General features: G+C 38.4%; 1 protein-coding gene across 1 annotated transcript in view; it reads right to left on the reverse strand.

Annotated features, from left to right (window-relative positions):
* LOC150085724 (lysyl oxidase homolog 2-like) overlaps positions 1-21,552 on the reverse strand; it is a 286,714-nt gene that overhangs the window by 84,730 nt on the left and 180,432 nt on the right. The window contains exon 3 of the mRNA XM_090374205.1: positions 8,828-9,010. Within this exon, the coding sequence (XP_090230331.1) occupies positions 8,828-9,010 (183 nt within the window). The remainder of the gene's footprint in view (positions 1-8,827; positions 9,011-21,552) is intronic.

Genomic DNA, 21,552 nt, shown 5'->3' on the forward strand with positions numbered 1-21,552 from the left:
AATTGATTCTTATAACCAAACATAGCAACAGCTTTGTACGTATCTGAGAGTAGTACGTAAGTAGAGGAGTGCCCGTATTGTCTAATGAAGCAGTTTAAATAAATAAATAAGATCTCTATTGTACAGTTCACCGGTACACGCAGGTACCACGACCATACAATACCCTTCACGGCATCATGCCAGGGGTTAACAAACGGCAGAGATAATAAAGGAAGTGTAAAGATTAATTATAAGTAAATTATATAATAAAAAAAAAAAAAAAAAAAAGTACTCATAGCAGATAACATTGACTTGAAAGGAAAACTAATACAAAATAACAAAAATAACAAATTGTGATAACAAAAACTTTTCCTCAAGTCCAGTTTTCTGAGAGTCTCTTGCCCCGCCATAACGATCTGAGATCAGTTGGTAGTTGTGCAGACCACGTGGAGATCCAGGATGAGCTGTCTATACTTTTTATCATCTATGATTTTAAACAAGTCCGCATCCAGGGATTGAACCAGATGAAGCTTCTGATAAGGGAGGAACCGATCTTTCAAATGTAGTCTCGAAGGAAGAGCAAGAAGCTTGGGAGTGGAGCGGAGACCTGGTTGGGGAATCCGCCAGCACACGGTGTCCCAAACGTTGGGTGCTGAGACTCTCCCGGCAATCATTTTTACGGTGAAGATGAGTCTTCTCTCGTGCATTAATGCTGAAAACCTGGTTAAATTCAGCGCGTTGGCCATCGGTGTTGTGCGCTGCTGTGGTGGGAGATGACACTTCCAGGTTGCCCACTTCAGGAGCCAGTATTCAGCGGCTTTTAATGGTTTAATTGTGGTGTCTGCAGCTGAGCCCCACAACTCTACTCCATACAGTACACTTCCAAAAATCATCATCCTGATATACATTTTTATCAGGTTACTGTTGTGAATGTGTAGCAAGTGCTGCTTGGCAACCCACCGTTTCTTGTTGAATTTAGCGCAGAGTTCTTCTATATGGTGATGGAATCGTAATTTTCTGTCGAAGATTACTTTACTAAAGGATAAGGAGAATTAAGGACTTTTAAATCAGATGGGATCGAAATATCTGCTTATTTCCTGTTATAAATTAAATACAGTATCAATGGGAATCGGACGTCTCGGGGAAAGCACTAATATCAATGAGTTTCCACTTTAATGACTAAAGACAGCAAATAAACGACGAAAACACGGTTTTAAAAACTTCTATAATAAATTAAGTTTTGTAATGCAAGGCTAAATTTGCACTTATCGGCATCAATTTCCCCCCTGAAATAATTTCGACAGATTCTCGTAGGAAATATGTTCAAAAACTCAGATATGCACTTAAAAAGTTCTCATCACCATCAGTATATCGACCGAAAAACCGAGACCTGTCATTAAAGCTTCCTTTCCTACGTTTCCATTTAGACTTTTTTTCCCTGAAAACTAGGGAGAGGTCACCGATGAACACGGTGTAGGGTTTCACCAAGATATTTCTCAATGGACAAAAGATACCAGGGAAAATAGTCCAAATACATTATACAGGCGACACCAATGAACGATTATAAAATTCAAAAAAAAACCAACAAATTAAGTGTTTTGTTATCAGATAAACATTTTTGAAAATAGAATAAGGTTAATAGGCCCATTGTTCAATATTTAATACATTTTCCTAAAATATTTGAAGTCTTTTTTTTATAAGAAACGTTTTGACTTTAATCTCTTACGTGTTACAGCAATAAGATTGCAATCTATGAATTCAGCAACATATAATCTACAAGAATCACTCTCAATTTAAACAGGGAGCAAATTTTTGTTTTGCCTACCAGTGTTATCAGCTAAGGTTAGATAAATAATTTTAAGGAGAGATCTGAATTAAAAATTAAGGATTCAATTTATAACTAAATACAGGGCAAAAGTCTCAAGCAACGTAAACTACTGTATAAAAAGTCATTGCACATGATTGGTTGAACAGGACTAGGGTATGTCTGCCAGAGGCAAAAGTTGATGACGTTTTAGAGCAGATATCATCTTTTAAAGGCGCAAAAGGTGATGTTGTTGTACACGTTGGTACTAATGACTGTAAGAGTAAGAGATCTGCAGATTTACTTAACAAGTACAGGTAAAAGTAGAAAAAAAGACGCGACTTTGGGTTAAATTTGAAAGTGCCTGCAATTCTGTCCAGACAAGATGGGAGGAAGTATATGATGAGAGCCTTGTCAATCAATTCGGCCCCAGAGAGATTGTGCAAGGCTCAAGAGTTAGAATTTTTTCAGCGTGGTCTGTGCTTGCTAACAGGACTGCGACAGGGATGGGATACACTTAAATAGAAAGGGGGGTCGGAAAAACTGCTAGCATGGGGAGATTCACAGACAAAATTAACAGTAGCCGCAGGCAGAGGCGAAAGCGATTCTTGCACTGCTTCTATTGTAATGAGCAGCGAGGGGGGGGCAGGATTCTGGGGACTACAATATCTGCTGGGAGTTATCATGGTCAATGGTCAAGCCACACCTTGAGTACTGCGTACAGGTCTGGAGACCTCATTTTAGGAAGGATGTAGAGTTGCTAGAACGAGTACAGAGAAGGGCAACAAGATAGGTGAAAGGAACAATGGGATGCCTTTACCAAGAGAGGCATTAGTTCTGCAAGTTGCAGCACCTGGAGACTAGGCACCTGAAGGGTGATCTGATTGAGGTGTATAAGGCCTTGAATGGTTTAAGCAGGCTCACTGCTGATGAGATACTTCAGCTTGCTCAGATTAAGAACTTGGGGATGCTCCCCAGATTCTTAATATTCAAATTGAGGAAAGACGATTGTAGAATGTAGATGTGCAGAAGTTTGCCTTTATCCAGCGGGTAGTTGATTGCTGGAACAGACTTCTACTTGTTGTTGTGGAAGTTGATAGCTTTGTAAGATGTCAGTGTTACAAATATGGATATTTAGAGGTTATGGGAAAATTTGTAATTTGAGAATAATTTAATCTTTGATATGGAAAGGAAATTGACATTTAAGAGAAGCATATATGGGAAGAATACTAGATTTAGAAAATTAGCGCTTACAGATTTGTAAATTGAATAGCAGTCAAATGGAAGAGAAAGTAACATATAAATGTAGATCCGTGGGAAAAGGGGTGAACGGTGAGTAAACAAGAACAGCAACCCCATACTAGGAAAGGAGTGGTCATTAGTGAAGGAGCCGAAAAGGGTTACTGGAAACAGAACAATGGGTCGGTGATTAAGACACGTTTGATCTATGCAGCAGCTCGACATAAGTCACGATGGTCTAGCGTTTAGGTTGAAAAACACCAGGTCACTGTGGCGACTTGTTTGGTAAGTTGTCAACATTTTCGCAAATGTGTAAAGATGAAAATGGCTATCCTGGGAGACGACATGAAAAGATTGTGCTACCCTGAGAACTAGACGAGAAAATCAGGGAAACAAGGCTTGGTTTGCACACGGGGCAAAATAGTTAAGGTAAAATTTTTAACGAATAGAAAAGAGGAGGCGATTAGGTAAATTCCTGGGATTAGTAGAGAGTCCTGGGGAAGGAGGTTCAAACGATGGGGAAGGAGGTTCAAACGATGGAGAAAAAGTTGGGGTAGTCAGTGTGAGAAAGACAGAAGTGGCAAGTGTAAGAGGGAGTGTGGCTAAAGGGGTGATGGCAGAGACAGGGTGAGAAAAGTAAGTCGGGCAGTGAAGAAATGTAGGGAGTGCCAAAAAAGGGCCCTAAACAGAAAGGGGAAAAATAGTTAAGAGTAGAAAAGTAACGAGAAGGCTAAGGATGATAAGCAAAGGGTTATGAAAGACAGTTAAGTGAACCAGGAAAGGTAACGACCTCTTGGAGAAAGATGCGTCTGAATGATCGGTAGTAAAGGAGGAGTTGTGTATTCAAAGCAGGAGAAAGGATGCCAGACCCATGCAGCCAAGAGTTCCGGAAAATTATGTGAAGCAGATTCAGGAGAAAGCAGATGAAGGAAAGCCTAAGAAGATAGCCTGGAGAGCCTAAGATGGAAACCTGTAACCTCCCTGAAAAAGACAAGAAAAAGATAGAAGTAGGTGAGCGATATATTAAGTACACTAAGTTAACAAAAGGACTATTAGTGAAATAGTAGGGTAATTAATGAAAGGGATAGCCATAGAAAGTAAAGTGAAAGATAAATTATCTCTGAGGTAGATATATACTAACAGAGTTTATTATATTAAAAAGGGTTAGTATATAATGCAAGGGAAACTAAGGAATGAGTAACAGATGAAATTGATGTACAAAAAGCTATAATGTGTTAGGAGGGTAGTAAAGTGTATAAAGAAGAATTCTGAATAATGTTTTAAACTGATAATTAAGATAATTAAGTTGTATGAGCAACTCTGAATGTAGTGTTTTTATTGATGAAGGTTTGTTGGTTTATCTGAATGACCAGTAACAAGTAGGGACTTTAGGAAATTGAACATTGGTCTACAGGAATATTGTAACAGAGTGGTGAGAACACAGAGCTGAATGATGAATGTAGCATATTTGATTGTTAATATATGAAACAGAATTGTATCCAGGAGTAAATGAATTAGATAGTATGAATCAGAGCTCTAATGCTCATATATTGAGGTAAACTCCTCTTATTATTTTACAAAAGGAGTAAAAGAAATAAGTACAGTGAATGTACAAGTGTTAGGAGTTAGTTAGGGTAAGAAGAATGAATCATGTGTTTTCATATAATGGTCAACTCAGATTACCTAGTTAATGGAAACTGTAATTAGAATAATATATGCAAGGTATCTCTGAGCCGACTTTGAATATTAGGACTGTATGCTTTCTAATTCAAATTGTATATTATGTTGTATATGTGTATGTAATAAATTTCATGTTTTGTTTTCACTTTGAGTCCTGTTATTCTAAATAACACTTGCCTTGCCTGCCTAGTTAAGAGCTTGCTCTCAAACAATTTAGCGAGAGAATCCTGGTCACTGATTAAGGGGAATCAAAAGAATTACCCTCAAGATCTTGAGAATCTTCTGTGATATATACAGAGTATAGCAGTCAGGTGGCAAAAGGTGGGGCCTTGATAGGTGTGAGGGCACCTAAGAAAAATCTAAATAAATATAAATATGGGTAGTAATCTTCTGTGAGATAAGGTAAATAAAAATAAATAAATACGTTATAAATAACTAACATTAAAATACCCCCCACAGCTTAATTAAATTTAAGGCTGAACTAAACAAACATTTGAAGGAACGGATGGGTGAAATGGGAAGGTTTCTTTTTTTTTTTATTTTTTTGGGGCTGATGCTATATAAGCTTGCTTTCTTGCATCATATGCCTCAACTAATGTTAATGTCGGGCGCAGCCTCCTCCTGCACGTAGCTGCTACCAAATTGGGTCTCTATAGATAAGGTTTGGTAAAATATTAGTTATAATGTAATTCAGACCTTCGGTTCCACTATGGTCAGCATCGTTCAAATTTTTCAGCAATTTGAGGAATCTTCTTAATTGGAGGGAAGTAAGAAGTAGTTGTGATCAAGATACTAACGCCTGTTATTAAACAAAGATCAGGTTTTGATAAAGGCCCATTTATGTTCTTCGCGACCGAAGAGTGAAAGGTCTGGATACGATTTGGATGCACAGAAATTCTCACAACCTGTTAATGAGATTAAAACCTCGTTGTATGATAAAAATTTCGGAGCCTGAAGCAATATTTAGGAAATGAAGCATACCGGCTATTCGGATAGATCTTTTAGTAGTTTTCTTGATACTGTATACATCTGTGACCGTTCAAATGGGCTTTAAGCTTGGGGGTGGGGATAGGGGAAATCAAGGGGAGCTAAGTCCACGATGAGCTTCACATTTGACTGAGAATTGAGTTTGGCTTGCTTTTTTGGGCTTTGGAGAAGACTACCTTCAATTAAGAGGACTGGACCTTCGTTTCCGGTTCAGAACTTTGTTTCTCTGATCAGAAAAGTGCGAGCTCTCACATTTTACGATCTTCGTCAACTGCTCACTCGCACCTTGTTTTTTCTATCATTACTGGTGACGAATGGGTGTTATTGTTTGTTTGTTTGGGGATTTGTTAGGCGCATCGGCAACTATGGTCATAGTGAGCTAGAATAGGTGTTAAAATTGATTAACATGTCCCATAAGAAATAACAGGTATCCCTAATAACTCCTCTGGTAGTTAAACACCGATCACTCTTGATTGATCAGATTTCGAACGATTGAATAATTTTTTTTTTTTGAAGATGAAGAACGAAGAGCGAGGGTAATATTCTACGAACAAGAGGTCCGCTTTAAACATTACGAAGAATGCCTTTGAAAGGCATAGAATCTGGTTTTAACAGCTCATGCGTTTCTATTCCACTAAGAAGGAAAAACATGTTGAAAATTCGCTGCTCAAAATCACTCCTTTTGAAACTTGTAGCCATTTTTCTCTATGTGACGGTGAAGCAGTAACGACAGCTCCTAACTATATGTTCTCAAGTTACTAAAATTAATCCGAAACTATTGTTAAAATATATTTAGTAAAAATCTAATCAAAAAAGTATGAATTTAACTTTAATTGATACCCTTAGACTTATTTAATTAACTAATTATAAAGCAATTATATTTTTCCATTTGTTTGCTCTCACTAACGAAGTGGTAGAACCATACCACAAACGTCTGATTTCCATCTGTATATACTTTAACTGAAAATGGATATTTAGATCTCAGGTAAGTTTAAAAGTGCTTCCATCCTCGTTTAATATATCTAAAATTACCAATGCACCAAGGCCACTCAAGCAATATTTATAGAAGGTTTCAGTTACAAGATTCGGTAACCGCCATTACAAACTGCTAACAGAGCTCGACAAAGAAAGCAGCAAAGGATAATGCTTGCTTTCAGTTTTATTATTTGAATCAACGCTTCCCCCTAAAACGGCACAAAATGCCAGAGAATAATTAATATATATAGGAGAAATTACATTGAGTGAACTTATACTGAAAGGCATTATGACAAATATAACAATGCGTGTGTAATTAGGGATGATATTAGTAATGTGAATTCACCGACAAGTATAAACCGAAGAAAAATAAATAAAAAGCCAATATCAGTTGAAAGAAGCCGACCGGGCTAGCTGGGTAGGTAAAGTGCCTGCCTGGCAACCCAAAGGTCGCGGGTTCGATTCCCGCCTCGGGCTGGATATCACGATGGTGCTGAACCAACCGGTTGGTTGGATATCCCGGCCACGATACACGAAGGAAGCAAGAAAAAACCGGTTCCTTCGTGTATTGATCACATCATACGAAATAAATAAAGTTGAAAGAAGATCCAAAGATTGTTCCTGGTCAACACCAGATCATGCTATGCTTGAAGGCCGCCGTAGCCTAGTGGTCAGGCGCGCGGGTGCATAAGTACACGTGCCTTGAGTGACCGGGGTTCAAGCCCGTGACTGCTGAATATGGTGCTGTTTCTTGTATTCAGTCTATCTTGTGAACTCCTCTGACCGTTTGGTCGTCCCGGAGTATAAACAGAAAATTTATTTATTTTATTTAAAGTGGTGCATGGATTTGAGGGCTATATGGAACGCCGGTGACTGAGTGTAGGCAAACGGGAGCATACAGGAATCGTGCTATATTCTGTCACGAAACTGCTCCCATCTGGAACCGCTAGTTGCTTACATTTAGGGTTGTGAATAGGTCGCTGAAAGAGTAAGTTATTCGTCAAACGATTCATAAGATTTGATATCCTTCCAATTTCTGAAAGACTGCCCTGTTGCGACCAACCAAGATCAGAGTGTCTTGAATAAGTTTATTGAATATTCAGTAAATATTTATCAGTGTTAAATCTGATGATAAATTCTCATGCGTGATGTTGGATAAAATGATATCTTCTCTATCATCTCGAATGAAGTTAGAATTGCAATTTCGAAAGCATAGTGTTTGATAAAATTGCAATTAGCTTTTGTGAAAGATAAGCAAGGTCATTTAGGGCTGGAGGTGATGGGCGAAGAAAACGTGACACTTCCTTCAGATTAGTTGCTGCTAAACATTTGGGCTGTATGGACTCAACTTCCTCCCACTTTATTTTTATTTTTTATTTTCTTAAAAACTGAAGATAAATTTAGTACACATCTTTTTTAAAATGGGCAGTGAAAAACATTACGGCCTATAAGGAACCTCTAATGAAATTTTGCATACGGGTGGACACCAAAGTTAATGTGTAAAGACTGTATAGTGTGCCTCACTATACATTTGATATTACGTGTATTTGTGCCATGTTCTTCTTTCAGCAAAAGAACTATAGTTCATTACCATGTTCTGCAATAACAAAAGAACATGCACAAAATGCGCTTTTAGACCAGAGCTTGTATTGGCAGCTAATTACAATGTATTTTGAATTAGCTGCCAATACAAGATATTATCTTCGAATATATTCTCTTGAATATATTCGAATGTATATTATCTTGTCTTTACAGTACCTATCCGTGTGAGAAATTAGACGGAATTTAAAAATGTTATTTAATTGAACATTTCGTGTTAGGTTAGGAGAACTGATAATCACGTGAGTGATCCATTAAGAACATAAAACATCTTAACATTAATCATATATAATGATTTTATAATTGATATTTGTTTTTACTTTAACTGTTGTAGTTATGATAATTTTACTTTTTACAATGGAAATCATGCTGAAACAATCCGTAGTAGGATATGCTAAGTTTGGTGAATTATTACAATTTAATAATCATAGTCTTTGGGAAGAGCTTGTGGCACACTGGCACAGCCTTCTCGTAGATTGGAAATTGGCTTCGGACGTTCCCGAAAACAAAAATTTTCAAAACTAACTAATACGAGTATAACAATTTTTAGTTCATGAAGCTTACCTGCACTGCAGTCCGAGCATGCCCGTAACCCAGTTGCTTACAGATGACGTTGGCTTCCATGATACCCCATCCATCACCGCAAAGTAATCCCCAGCCATTTGGACCAACTCTTACTTCTACTCTTCCTTCAGTGGGATTTTGACCTCCTGCCAGTCTCACCTCGATGTCGTTCTCAACCACTAGCTACATAAAAAAGTGCTATTAGATAACTTTTTAAAATCACAATTTCAATGAAATATTAAATGAAAATTTTTATAATGAACTTATGAAGCAAAAAGTTTGTATATATGCAGAGATTACTAAAGACTATAAAGTTATTGCAAATTAATCCGCGAACACAGGATAAATACTCTTCAGTACTTGGAGAATTAATATACGTGCTGGAGACTTTATATCTTACAGATATCTACAGGTCTACTCACTGCCCTCTTTAATACTGATCCCTTTAAGATTAAAAATAAATAAATAAAAATAATAACTTTGAAAATTCAACACCTAGAAGTGATACATATTAAATTTATCAAATGAGATTTTGAATAACCACAAAGCTCACATATGGTGTTTTATGAATTCATAAGCTAAGAGTCTTCAAAATTGTTGAATAGTAATATAATTATAATATAGTAATAATTATGATAGGATTTAAATCCCAGTGTTATAAAACCAGGTATTAAAACGGTGGAAAGTCTTATGAAAAAAGCATTGGGTTCTTAAATTGTTAAGCTACTATGAGAATTTGCCTTATTCTTCCTAAAAAGAGAGGCATAATGTTAGCGTGTTAGGGCCAACCCTCATGGGGCTGGTTCGTTACCAGGTGAAATGATAGTACAGTGTCTGAGAACTCAATGATGGCACTGCTGCTAGATGATATTTGGTGCTTACCTCAAGTAGAGCACCAAATACTGTATAGGCACCACACACTACCAAAGAACGTTATACTTATCGTTATAGGAAATAGTTTTAATAGTAGTGCAACAGTCAACTCAACGTGTTAACCTTATAGTTTGAGAGATCAATGCCTTTTCACATTCCATACCTGGTCTATAAAACAGGGATATATATCCCATCACGTCTCTGACTATTTACCACCCAGGTTTATTTAGAGCTTTATTTGCTCTCATACCTTTGATTTATTATTTATTGGGATACTTATTATTCTATGGGAGAGCGAAATAACAGACAACTTAGCCCAATTTTCGGAAATGTAAAGAACTAAGTGATTAAACCACTTAGGCTAGTTACATATTGTAATTAGTCGCTACAATTTACAATGACACAGAAATGCAGAACAGCGAGAGTTTTCTATAAATGACATTTTAGAATTTTCTAGTGAACACATCAGAAAATTTAAAGAAATTTTCTAATGAATAAATGCTTATTTTTTTTAAATAAAGAATAAGCATTTATTCGTTTCAGTGCGCTTTTGTCGAGAAGAAGCGCTTATGCAAGCGCTTTTTCTCGACAAAAGAAAGTGACAAAAAAAAAAAAAAATTGTGTTCCAAGCTCGCATAGCGGAAGTTAAGCGAAACTTCTTTAGGCGAACATTTATCACTTGTCCGAGGATTCTGTATTGACCGTATGAATGCCGGAGGCAACGACTCTGCATGAATGGGAGTCTCGGAGATATGAGACGTTCCGTTACCAAATCTAGTTTCGGCAAGTGCTGTGGCATCGGATGATATTTAAAACCATTTGACTTCGATATAGCCGGTATCACTTTTCTTGAGAGAGCCACGACAGCTGTTACAGGCCGATATTTGACTTACGTCCTCATTTGGAAATACTGCTTGAAGAAGAGTGATCTCGAGCTGCTACAATCTTTACCTCGTTCTTGAATCAAAGAACGAGGAATTAAATCCTGCTGTGTATTACGCTCGCCACGTGTTGAACGATTTGGAGTATTTCTGGCAGTCGCTTTTGAATTTTTTGCTTTTCGTTTACACCTGAGCTTCGAGGACTCTTCATCGAATGAAACATTCGCCGTATCAATTTTCATGGCTCCTTCCAAATTCACTTCTAACATTTCTAGGGAGATGTAAGCAGTGCCGGATTTATATTTGGGCTGAACGGACTGCAGTCCTAATAATTTATGGGGGGGAGAAGGCCTCGGCTTCCTGCCAAAAAAAAAATTAAATTTACCATTAATTTTATTTCATTTGTAACGATAAAAATCAGGGGCGTACCTAGGCCAGAATAATGTGTAAGCACAAATCCAAAATTCAGCAACACATCGATGGAAGTGCCGAACGCACTCGTCCTTGAATCCTTGATTTTACTATCTAGGCCCAGTTGCTTAGTAACATTAAACACGTGACGTACGAGTCTTATAACTGCATAACAGTTACACAAGTGCGTGCTTATTGTTTATTATTATCATCAGTTTATTTCTCTTAGGAGAACACCCGGTTACAGCCACTGGCTAGGGGGTGATCATACATATACAACTATGTTACAAAATGTCATACAATTATAAAATACATGATATGTGATTTATAAGTACATTTTATCTGGAATATAAAATATTTCAGTTATTAATTAATCGCAAAGGCTTTTACTACTTAACTACTGTAACCTGGTAAGAACATAAACCGTGTCAATTGAAGCATACCTTCTGCCTAAATAGACACAAGTGGGAGTTTCACCCTATTTACATAAATACAAATATTTACAGCCAAACAACGTACAGCATATGAAACAACATGACAACAGGAATGATCGCGATACAGTAAAATAAAAATCTGAAAGTTCAATTTTCCAGCAGTCGTCTTCTTCTTTGGGGATTAGAGTGGGTTAGGTAGGACAATCCTGACACCTATTTCTTGATGAGGTCGGGTTTCCTAAAGCCCAGTGGCTCGTGCCTGGCCGGACAAGGTGCTTAAACTGTATCCTTACATCTGTATTTGGAAGTAAGAGTTTCTGAGAACTTCCTTTCTGTAGGATTTGCAATTGCAGAGCTTTCCAGGATTGATATTGAGGTTGTTGAATAGTTGGATGGTGTTTGCTAGAAAGAATCTTCCGAGGCTATCCAACTGCGTAAATGCCGCTTTGAGTTGCGGTTCCTTATCTGCAACTCGTCTTGGTTTTTCGCCGGGTATTATTATCCATTCTCGGGCTTTCGGTGCATCCAGTCGTCCCGTTAAAAGCTGAGTGAGGGTCATTATGTTTCTGGACGTGATTATTTGTCTCCAGGGTGTGACCTCTAAATTGAAGTATAGTATAGCTCTTGAGATGGTAAAAGGCTTAGCTGAAATTCTGTTCAGCCATCTCAAGAGCCAGTATTCGAGTCCTAGGAAGGCTTTGATACTACTTTCGGGAGCTGAAGACCAGATTTGTGCCGCGTATAGGGGAATAGGAGTAACACATCTTTTGATGTATTGCTTCATCAGGCCGGGGGCTCTAATACCGGTGAGCTCCTGCCTGGTTGCCCAAAGTGCCGCGTATGTTCTGTTACGGATTTATGCGAAGTGCGGGCGGAAGGTCAGGCCTTCGTCCCACTTGAGTCCAAGATCAACGTGTTATTGTTAGGTTTTTAGGAGCATTAGCAACTAAGGCCATATTGCTCCGGGGATATGCGGCGGTCATTCCCTGACCTATCCGCATCCTCCGTATTTGGTGGCTCACGGGCTCGAACCCCGGTCTAATCAAGAAACACGTGCTACGCATTGCTGCTCCTGCCCACCTGGCTACGGAGGCGCCAAGATCAACGTGTGACTGCGCCCCTTTTGGACGAGGATGCCGGTCACAAATATTTCCATTTTGTTTGGCTTTATTTTATTTGTGAAAGTCATTCGTGCCGTTTTTTTTTCATTCAACTGCAGCCCGATACATTCTAGATACTCTTGAAGTTCTTTTATTTTAGTATTAGCCACTTGGTTGTGGTAGTCAGCTGATTTCTGAGGCAATAAAAAATTTTATATCATCGGAGTATGTGATGAAGTGCTTCTTGTTCTGGGCTAAGAAGGGTTCAAAAGGGCTATGGCAAAAATTGTGGCTGACAAGACTCCGCCTTGCGGGATACCTTTATCAACCTCATACGTTGCGCACATGTTTTCGTTTGTCACCGTAATTTGTCTGCGCCGAAGAGTGCTCTTTAATAAATGGAGGGCATTTCCTGTAATGAGAAAGTAGTCCCACAGAATGACTATGAGAGCTGGGATGGATATGTTATCATACGCGGCTGCCACATCTAAAAAGACTACGTCCAACTGCTGCTTGCTGTTTAGTGCCTGCTGGACCCTTAGCAGTGTCCCCACGAGGTTGGTGATGGTTGAACTCTGGACATCGATGTAGTACATCGATGATGTAACAGCTACAGATTTTTCGAATTTTTTTTTCGATTGCGCCTCGAGAAATTTTTCGATTCCGCCTCGAGTTCGTTGACTACTGAGAATCCTTTCTTGAATAGAATCATTACATTGCCTTCTCTTTTACTCTCTCTTCCATTTGCGATGCAATTGTAACCGGAGGAGTGTGCAAGGGCGTCCAGGTATCTGTTATTATGGAGCCATGTTTCAACTAAGCATATGCAATCATTCTCCGATTTGAGTAGTAAGGTTTGTAGTGCGTCCAGCTTATTCGATATGCTTCTTACGTTTTGCAAGAAGATAATAATCTGGTTCGATTGTTTTGCGTGAGTTAAATTGGCTGTTGATTGCTATTGGGCTCTTCGTAGGTTCGCTGTGCTGTTCCTAATTGTGGGCCTCCCAGCCCTTTCTATGTATGCCTTCATTAGCGTTCCTACTGGCCAGATGTTTCTATTCAAGAGCCGTCCTTCACTATTTAGTGGGCAGGAGAGTATGAAAGAGGAATATGCAGGATGTCTTGTGCGTATTTGCTTGACCTCTACGTCAATCCCTAATCCTCTGTCGCGTTCGTGGAGGCTTAAAGCTACTCAGAAACAAATCATAAAGTCAGCTATGAAGCAATACAAGTGTTCAGATCACTGTCTATCATTATAGCGTGCGCTTTGAGAACAAATGAGGATTCTTTTATATCATTATGAATCACAATAATATCTAATTTTGACTTTTTTTGGAAATAATAATGACTAAGCGATATGAAAGTGATGCTAGTAAACGAAAGCGACAAAAAAAGAAATACTCAAGCGTTTAAAGCCAATCACGTCATATGGCTCTGTACAGCAGGCAGAAACAGCCCTACACAGTCCCTCACATACAGAACATTCGTGTTTACAAACAGAAGAAAATCAAGTAGACTACACTGAGCAGTCTGAGCAAACTGAAGAAAAACCAGTTTATATATAGAACACAGCCTCCCAAGAACTTCAAGGAGCACTGTTGTCAGTAACTACCACTACAAGTACAGAACTTCTGGAGAAAGTGAAATGAAGTGACAGGACCTACAGCCAAAGAATTAACACATGGCGCTGAAGGAACATGCTACGAGATGGTTAAACCAAAAGAAGCAGTTCAAGCTCATTACCGACTTAAAGACTTGGGAAACAAAGCAGATGATCTCAGCGCTACAACTTTCTCTAATAGCTGCAGTAGCTTTGGCTCACGCGAAAGCTACTGACTTGGTTGTCGTGCCGGAGTATAAACAGAAAATTTATTTATTTATTTATTTACTGCAGCTATTAGCGAAAGTTATGCTAACATTGTTGAAGCCCTCAGTCATATTTACAGTGATGAAACTGAAAAAGGAGATACTAGACGACAGGCTGAAAATGTTCTGCAGAAAATGGAAGAATTTGAATTCATTTTCATGCTTCACCTTTGGACACATTTGCTAGATCAATTTCGTAAAGTTAACAAGGCACTCCAAACTTCGCAAATTTCATTGAGCACACCTGCAAATATTTACAGCTCACTACTGCAGTTCGTATCAAACGCTGGGGCTAATTTTGATGAAATTAGCCTCCTGACACAACTTGAAGTCAATTCAAAAATTTTATTGAATACCCTTAATAAATTAAAATTAAGCTATGATACAAACACTGACACTTCCTATGGCCCTCTGGAAACACTGCTTTGTCGTCCTGCAACAACAACGTCTACATCTGATAAATTCCATTTTCAAAAAGGGATCACTCCGTGCAAGATTAAAGGAAACCACCATTACTCCACTTTTTAGAAAGGGTGCAAAAGACAGCCCTGCCTCCTTTCGACCCATACACAAAGCTAACCCCCTAAGCAAGATCATTGAGAACATCTTATACTCTTAGCTCTGCTGCTTTATGAAAATCAAATTCAGCCACATTCATCATGGCTTCTTTATGGGCAAGTCAACAGTGATCAACCTACTCTCCATAGAACATGACATCAAGCATAGCCTTGATAATTACAATCAGACATTTTATATCTGGACCTACAAAATGCCTTTGATCCGGTCCACACAGTTTGCTTTGCCTCAAATTAAAGCACATAGGTATATCAAGTAATGCTTTATCTCTTATGTTAAACTTTTTTACAACAGGAAAAGCAGCGTTCTTTTTAAAGGAAGTTACTCCTCCACTTTTCCTATATAAAGGGAGTCCCACAGGGTTCTCCTCTTGGACCACTATATTTTGCAATATATATTAATGACATACAAATTGTATGCAACATGTAGACATCAAAGTGCTCTCATATGCAGATTACTTGAAAATAAAAAACCATCAAATCAACACAAGACTGTGAAATACTGGAAAATGGATTAGACACTATCACCCGATGGATTACAAACAATGGCTTAAAACTAAACTTAGAAAAATGCTGCACCATCTCTATTGCAAACTATCATAAAAAACACAAGATTAATTATCCCTATAAAACCAATAATCATGAGATAATGAGAGAGCAAAAGGTTTCAGATTTGGGGGTATGGTTTTCTGCCAAGGGAAACTTCAACACACATGTAAATAAGACTACAGCAAAGGCCTCCAAATCCCTTGGACTGATTAAAAGAATCCGCTTCGAATTTACCAATATACAGCTCATAAAAACAGCTTGCATAATGATAGTTATCCCAATTCTAGAATATGCCTCACAGATCTGGAATCCTCACACCAAAATTCTTATAAAACTGAAACATATTCAGAAAGCCATAATCAGATTCCTAGTGTATAAGTGTAGGTTGGAATTGAACACAAAATCTTGTTATGAATGGTACCACTCTCTCAAAGAAGGACTGTGAGAAGGACCTTTTTGAAAATCTAAAAACGTCAAACAATCGTTTTCCTGTTGCAATTCTCATGGGAAAAAACAAGCGAGTGGGGATTTATTTTGAATTTACGTGTGTAAAATCTATTCAAAAGTAAAATTTAAGATTAAACAGTTGTTAAACACTTAAAAGGTTATTTTTCTCTATAATACTAAAGAATCACACGGACACAGAGAATATTTACAAACTCCACCCGTTCTTGAAAAGCTGAAAAATTAAACCTGTTTGTTTGTTCCTCTATTGGTTCTGATGTCCGTTTGTATTCTTTTTTCGCAAAACTATTTCTTAATGACTGAAGTTAGTTTTTCTTTAAGATTGTATTTTTGCCGTTTTAGTTGTTAGCACAAGATGTTAATGAGAAAATTGCCAACTTTAAGTTCGACGTTTTAGCTGTCACAACAACAACAACAGTATATCAAGTGTATATTAAGCGACATCAAGTATGCTTGTTTAAATGAATTGAAGTGAAAATTACCAACATTAAGGTTGGCATTTTAGGTTATTTTCGATGTTACCTCAAGAATAAAACTATATTTTAGCATTATCAAGTGTGGTTTTTGACTCTCCTTAAATTTCCAAAAACAAACCAAAACACACGTTACGATTAACCATTTAGTTTTGTCAAGCAATTGAAGTGTGTATGCAAAGCCGACATGTGATTCTTTAAGTGACCACCAACAATGTTTCCCTTTATCATATCCATAAGTCCGTCTTGCTTTTTAAGAATCTATTACCAATGGCTGGTGCAGCATGAGCCTCAGGCTTCCTTGCACCATATAGCTAATAATAAATTTTCAGATAAAAACGCAGCACAAAATTACGTCTTTACTATTTAAACGCCATAACAGAGCCCCTCTAGCAAAACTTGCATTTTCTTATTATTATTTATTGTACTAGCGGTCGCAAGACAGCTTTCCTGGCATCTCCATCACTAATCATAATACTGTACAGATATTTGCAGACTTACAGCACTAATTCCCTCTCCATTACAAGATATAAGACGCGTGCGCGTGATTTTTCGGGTTCGGTGATTTACACGCTCCGCGTACTTCAATTGTTTTAGTTTCTTAAACTAGTGTAACCATCTTAATTTTCATCTAATGTCTTAGGTCTATATTCACAGTTTTTGATGAGTGGGTATCGAAGTGCTTTTTGCCACTAATTCGTCCAATAATTTCGGATTTCCTGGCAGTATTGCTAAAGTTGAATCGGACCTTGTTGTTCGCCATTGTGAGTACAGTGTGTATTCCTTTACCCGTTGGAACCCACATACTGCGAAAGGTAAGCGGTCAGCTCCTCACCACCTGACTTAATCCTAGCCTGAAGGAACATTCCTTGACAGTAAGTACTCTGCTTTTACTTGATTAACAAACTTGCCATATCTCTCCCTCTACTGTTTAGTGAATTTTGCGTACAATGTCGTTGAAAAATATGCAACCCTGCTCGAGCTTCAAAAAAACTTTCCGACTGCCTAATAAAATGTTCATCATCATGCCAGCTTCTTTTTTGCAATTTTTGTAGTGGCATAAAAGATCTAAAACGGACTGCGCGAGTCAGGAAATCAAAATCGAGATGTGCACACTGCCGAAAGCAAAATAGGGATTCGTCAGATATAGCTGACATATCGGCTGATCCCTCAGCGCACTTACCTCCCTCCCCCACAGTCTCTCCCTCTGGAATGCTGAATGATGTTAACTACGTCACCACACAACAATTCCACTCTCAGTGAACCGGCTACGAACAGCAAGCTTTTGCCTGGGATTACTGATAATTGTTCTCAAACGGAATCAGACTTTAGTCAGCTGCGCTTTTTGCGGGTGTAACACTGAGAAACTTGAAACTATTGAAGGCATTCTAAGAAGACTGCATTCAGAAAATATCTCGCTAAGGGAATGTCTGAGCCAGCTTGAAGATTATCATAATTTTCCGTATTTGGTGGTCACGGACTCGAATCCTGGTCTAATCAAGAAGGCGCCTCCATAGCCACCTGGCTATGGAGGCGCCTTCACAGGCAATGGCATTACAGTCTCTAAAAGCGTCGAAGTAGGGATCCCACAAGGCGGTCTCTCTCAGCCTTGCTATTTGAAGCAATATTCGTTCCACAAATGGATCAAATTCCAGTTTTCCTATCGTATGCTGATGATATTTTTACTTACTTACTATCAGTTTATTAACACAAGGTTCACCCCCTGTACAGCAAGTGGGCTAGGAGGGTGTACAGAAATTTTAAAATATACATTATACACTTTTGTACAAATTTTCAGATCTTTACAATATAATTATTGTATAATAATAACTATTAAATAGATATATACATTTGCCTAATTGTATTCACTTTGAAATAACATAGATCTTGACAATTGAAGATTTAAATACATAGGTTGATTTCTTAATCAGCAACTAACATACATTTATATTCATTACCTTATTCCATTTAATTGTTCATATCATCAAATTTCTAATAAAAACTGCTCAATTTTCACAGCAATCCTGGTGATTTAATCCAGATTTGGTCTATAATTTGACTTCTGTAAGTTTTACTGACTTCAAACTTTACCGGATCAATGGAGAAGGTGTTGAAGTGTTCAATGGTGTTACATGGGAACATTCCTTTTAGGGAGTCCAAGTTTGATAGCTTCATCCTAAGTGGGTGATGGCTTCTGTTTCTTCCTCTTTTCAGTGCAACGATATCTTCTATTGATGGGGCATCAATATGGTGAGTTAGCAGCTTGGTAAGCGTTGACAGATTTTTTTTTTTTGAGGACAATGAGCTTCCAGGAGGTCATGCCTAGGTTGACTAGGAGAATGGATTTCACTAACGCCATGTTGGTGATTCACAAGAAAGAAACCTCCTCTGAATCTATAAACAGCTACCTAAATACATTCTGTAAGTATGCCAAATTTTTTGGCCTGTCAGTCAATCCAGAGAAGTCAAACTATATCATCTTTATGCCAAGTCGGATGACTTCTGCTGATACTGCATCTTCTTTACGTCCGGAATTGGCAGGAAATGTTCTGACTCCCACAGACAGTGTCAAATTCATAGGAGTAATCCTTGAAGCCAACCTCACCTATAAAAAACAAATCCAAGCTCAGTATTCCAAAGCTCTGAGAGCGTTCTGGGGTATGAAAATTGATCTGTGTAAAACGCACAATAATCAAGAAATACATAGCAACGTAATCTGTAGTGTGCTCTCCTATGCCGTAGAAGTTTGGTCGGCGGCACCACCCACCAGCCTCAGGAAACTGTGGCGCCTCGAATTCTGGGTGCTGAAGTGGGCCAACTTATGGTCGCACCAGATCTACACGACATCTAAGTCTGCACTCTGCTCCAACCTACAATACACGCCCACAGTTCCCATGTGCTAAAAATAAAGTCATTCCTTCATCTGTGCTCAGCTAAGCAGGATCACATCAACATCTGGAACACGGTTGGTTGGCGTTTGCCAGGCAGACATCTCCGTAGTACCCACTCCTTGTGCTCAAGGTTCCAGCGGTTACAGAATTAAGAGACACTTCCCTAATGTGACTCTGGACACTCAACATCGACATCGACCTGTGGACTATAGACAAGGCATGTCGCAATGGCATCTTGTCCTATCTTGCTGTTTGTAAAGGACATTTATGTAAGTGCCAATCTTAGTTAGCCGATGTCATTTCATGTTCTACTCAACTTGTAGTCCTTTTTCGTGATAATTACTACTTCATTTTTACATTTTGATTATTACCTTTGTTTTTATATATTAATTATTATTTAGTTATTTATTATTATTTTCTACCATTTTTTTATATTATAAAACAAAATCACTTGTATAAACAATGAATTGTAAGACTCCTCTGGCTTTTTGTGTAAGGAATCACTATTGTATAAAATTTATGTTAATACAGAATCTTATTATTATTATATTGAAGTTCTGCGCTTTATTTTCCCGCACCATTACAAGACATTGAATCACTGCAGTTCATATAAAATGAATTTGGAGTCCCTGCTACGGAAAGCAGCTAGTGCAATTTCCGTCAGTACAATTTCGATGTAATGTTGAGTCTGAGATGAAAAAAAAGTCTTTTTAACAAATGAAATATAACCCGGAAAGCTGAATTCCACACCATGCAAGTATTCTCCAAAGTAAATTTCAGCCAGACCGGGAAGTATTCTCATCAGTAAATTGTAGTCAGAAAATGAAAATAGATCTGTTGCAAATGCGTCATCTTCATAAGCGCTAAGATATGCTTAGAGGTTGACGTTTCCAATGGACCCGTCGATTACACAAACTTAAAAGACCAATCTGTGATTAAATGCACAACCTGAATCACCTATCTTCATCGAGTACTCAGACTTGAAAGACCACTCAGGGTGGTCTTTCAAGCACCTGTCCTTCTCGAATACTCTGCCTTGAAAGAGCAGCAGTGGTGAAATGACTATAATACTAAAGAATCACACAGACACAGATAATACTGTATTTACAAATTTCACCTGTTCTTGAAAAGCTGAAAAATTAAACCTGTGTTTGTTTGTTCCTCTAGTGGTTCTGACGTCCGTTTGTGTTCTTTTTTCGGGTTAGTTAGTTATTTGGTTTTTAGGAGCATTAGCAACTAAGGCCATATTGCTCCGGGATATGCGGTGGTCATTCCCTGACCTTTCCACATCCTCCGTATTTGGTGGTGACGGGCTCGAACCCCGGTTTATTCAAGAAGCGTGTGCTATGCACTGCTGCTCCTTTCCGAGCTACGGAAGCGCCTCTTTTTTCGGGTACTAAACATAACATAACATAAGGTAAACATATCTAAATCAGCCCAAATCACATTTACAAAAAAGAGAATCAAAAATGACATCACAGCTTATCACAACGGAGTGCAGATAAGGAAAGTGAAGTCTCACACCGACCTCCGCTTGACCTGGAACGAGGGCCTCACTTTTCAGAACCATTTTTCGACCACGAAAACGAAGACTTTCTTGGCGATGTGGGCAATTCGACAAGAGTTGACGGGATTACTCAACGTCGTTGTAGTCGGAGGATACGTCCAGCGGTGCCTACAACCTATCGCACTATATGCATCACCAATCTGGGATTCTGCGCAGACGTCGTACCTAAACAGATTCCTCGTAGTCGAGTACTGGGTAATGCGATGGATGAACAGGGTCACGTGCAACGCATTCACCATCTCCTGGGCTGTTTTATATACATACCAACTTAAATATCACTCCGTGGAGAGTTCACATAGCATTGTCTAGCAGCTGCCGCATCACACAGCTGTAGTCTGCGGCACAAGGCAGGTGAGGCCGAAATCTAATGATCGACAAATTAAGCATTTTGTTGTAGCATCATGTTGTAGGAACCAGTGACACCCTTAGATGATCACCAATATGGCCACCATTATGTGGAGACACGATAATTGGAGTTCCTGATTTTTAGTCTTAAAATGTGTGTTACTTCCAGTCTACAGCTAAAGTTTTCTGCACACAGCAAGATTTCAAAATGTGGAAAATTGTGGCGAGCAGAGTTTTGTGAAATTCTTGGGGTTTTTAACAGATTTCAGTGATTTTTCCTTTGTTTGTGAGACCG

The sequence above is a fragment of the Mastigoproctus giganteus genome, chromosome 5, assembly GCF_048544385.1.
Source record: "Mastigoproctus giganteus isolate SK-2022 chromosome 5, ASM4854438v1, whole genome shotgun sequence".
Classification (NCBI taxonomy): domain Eukaryota; kingdom Metazoa; phylum Arthropoda; class Arachnida; order Uropygi; family Thelyphonidae; genus Mastigoproctus; species Mastigoproctus giganteus.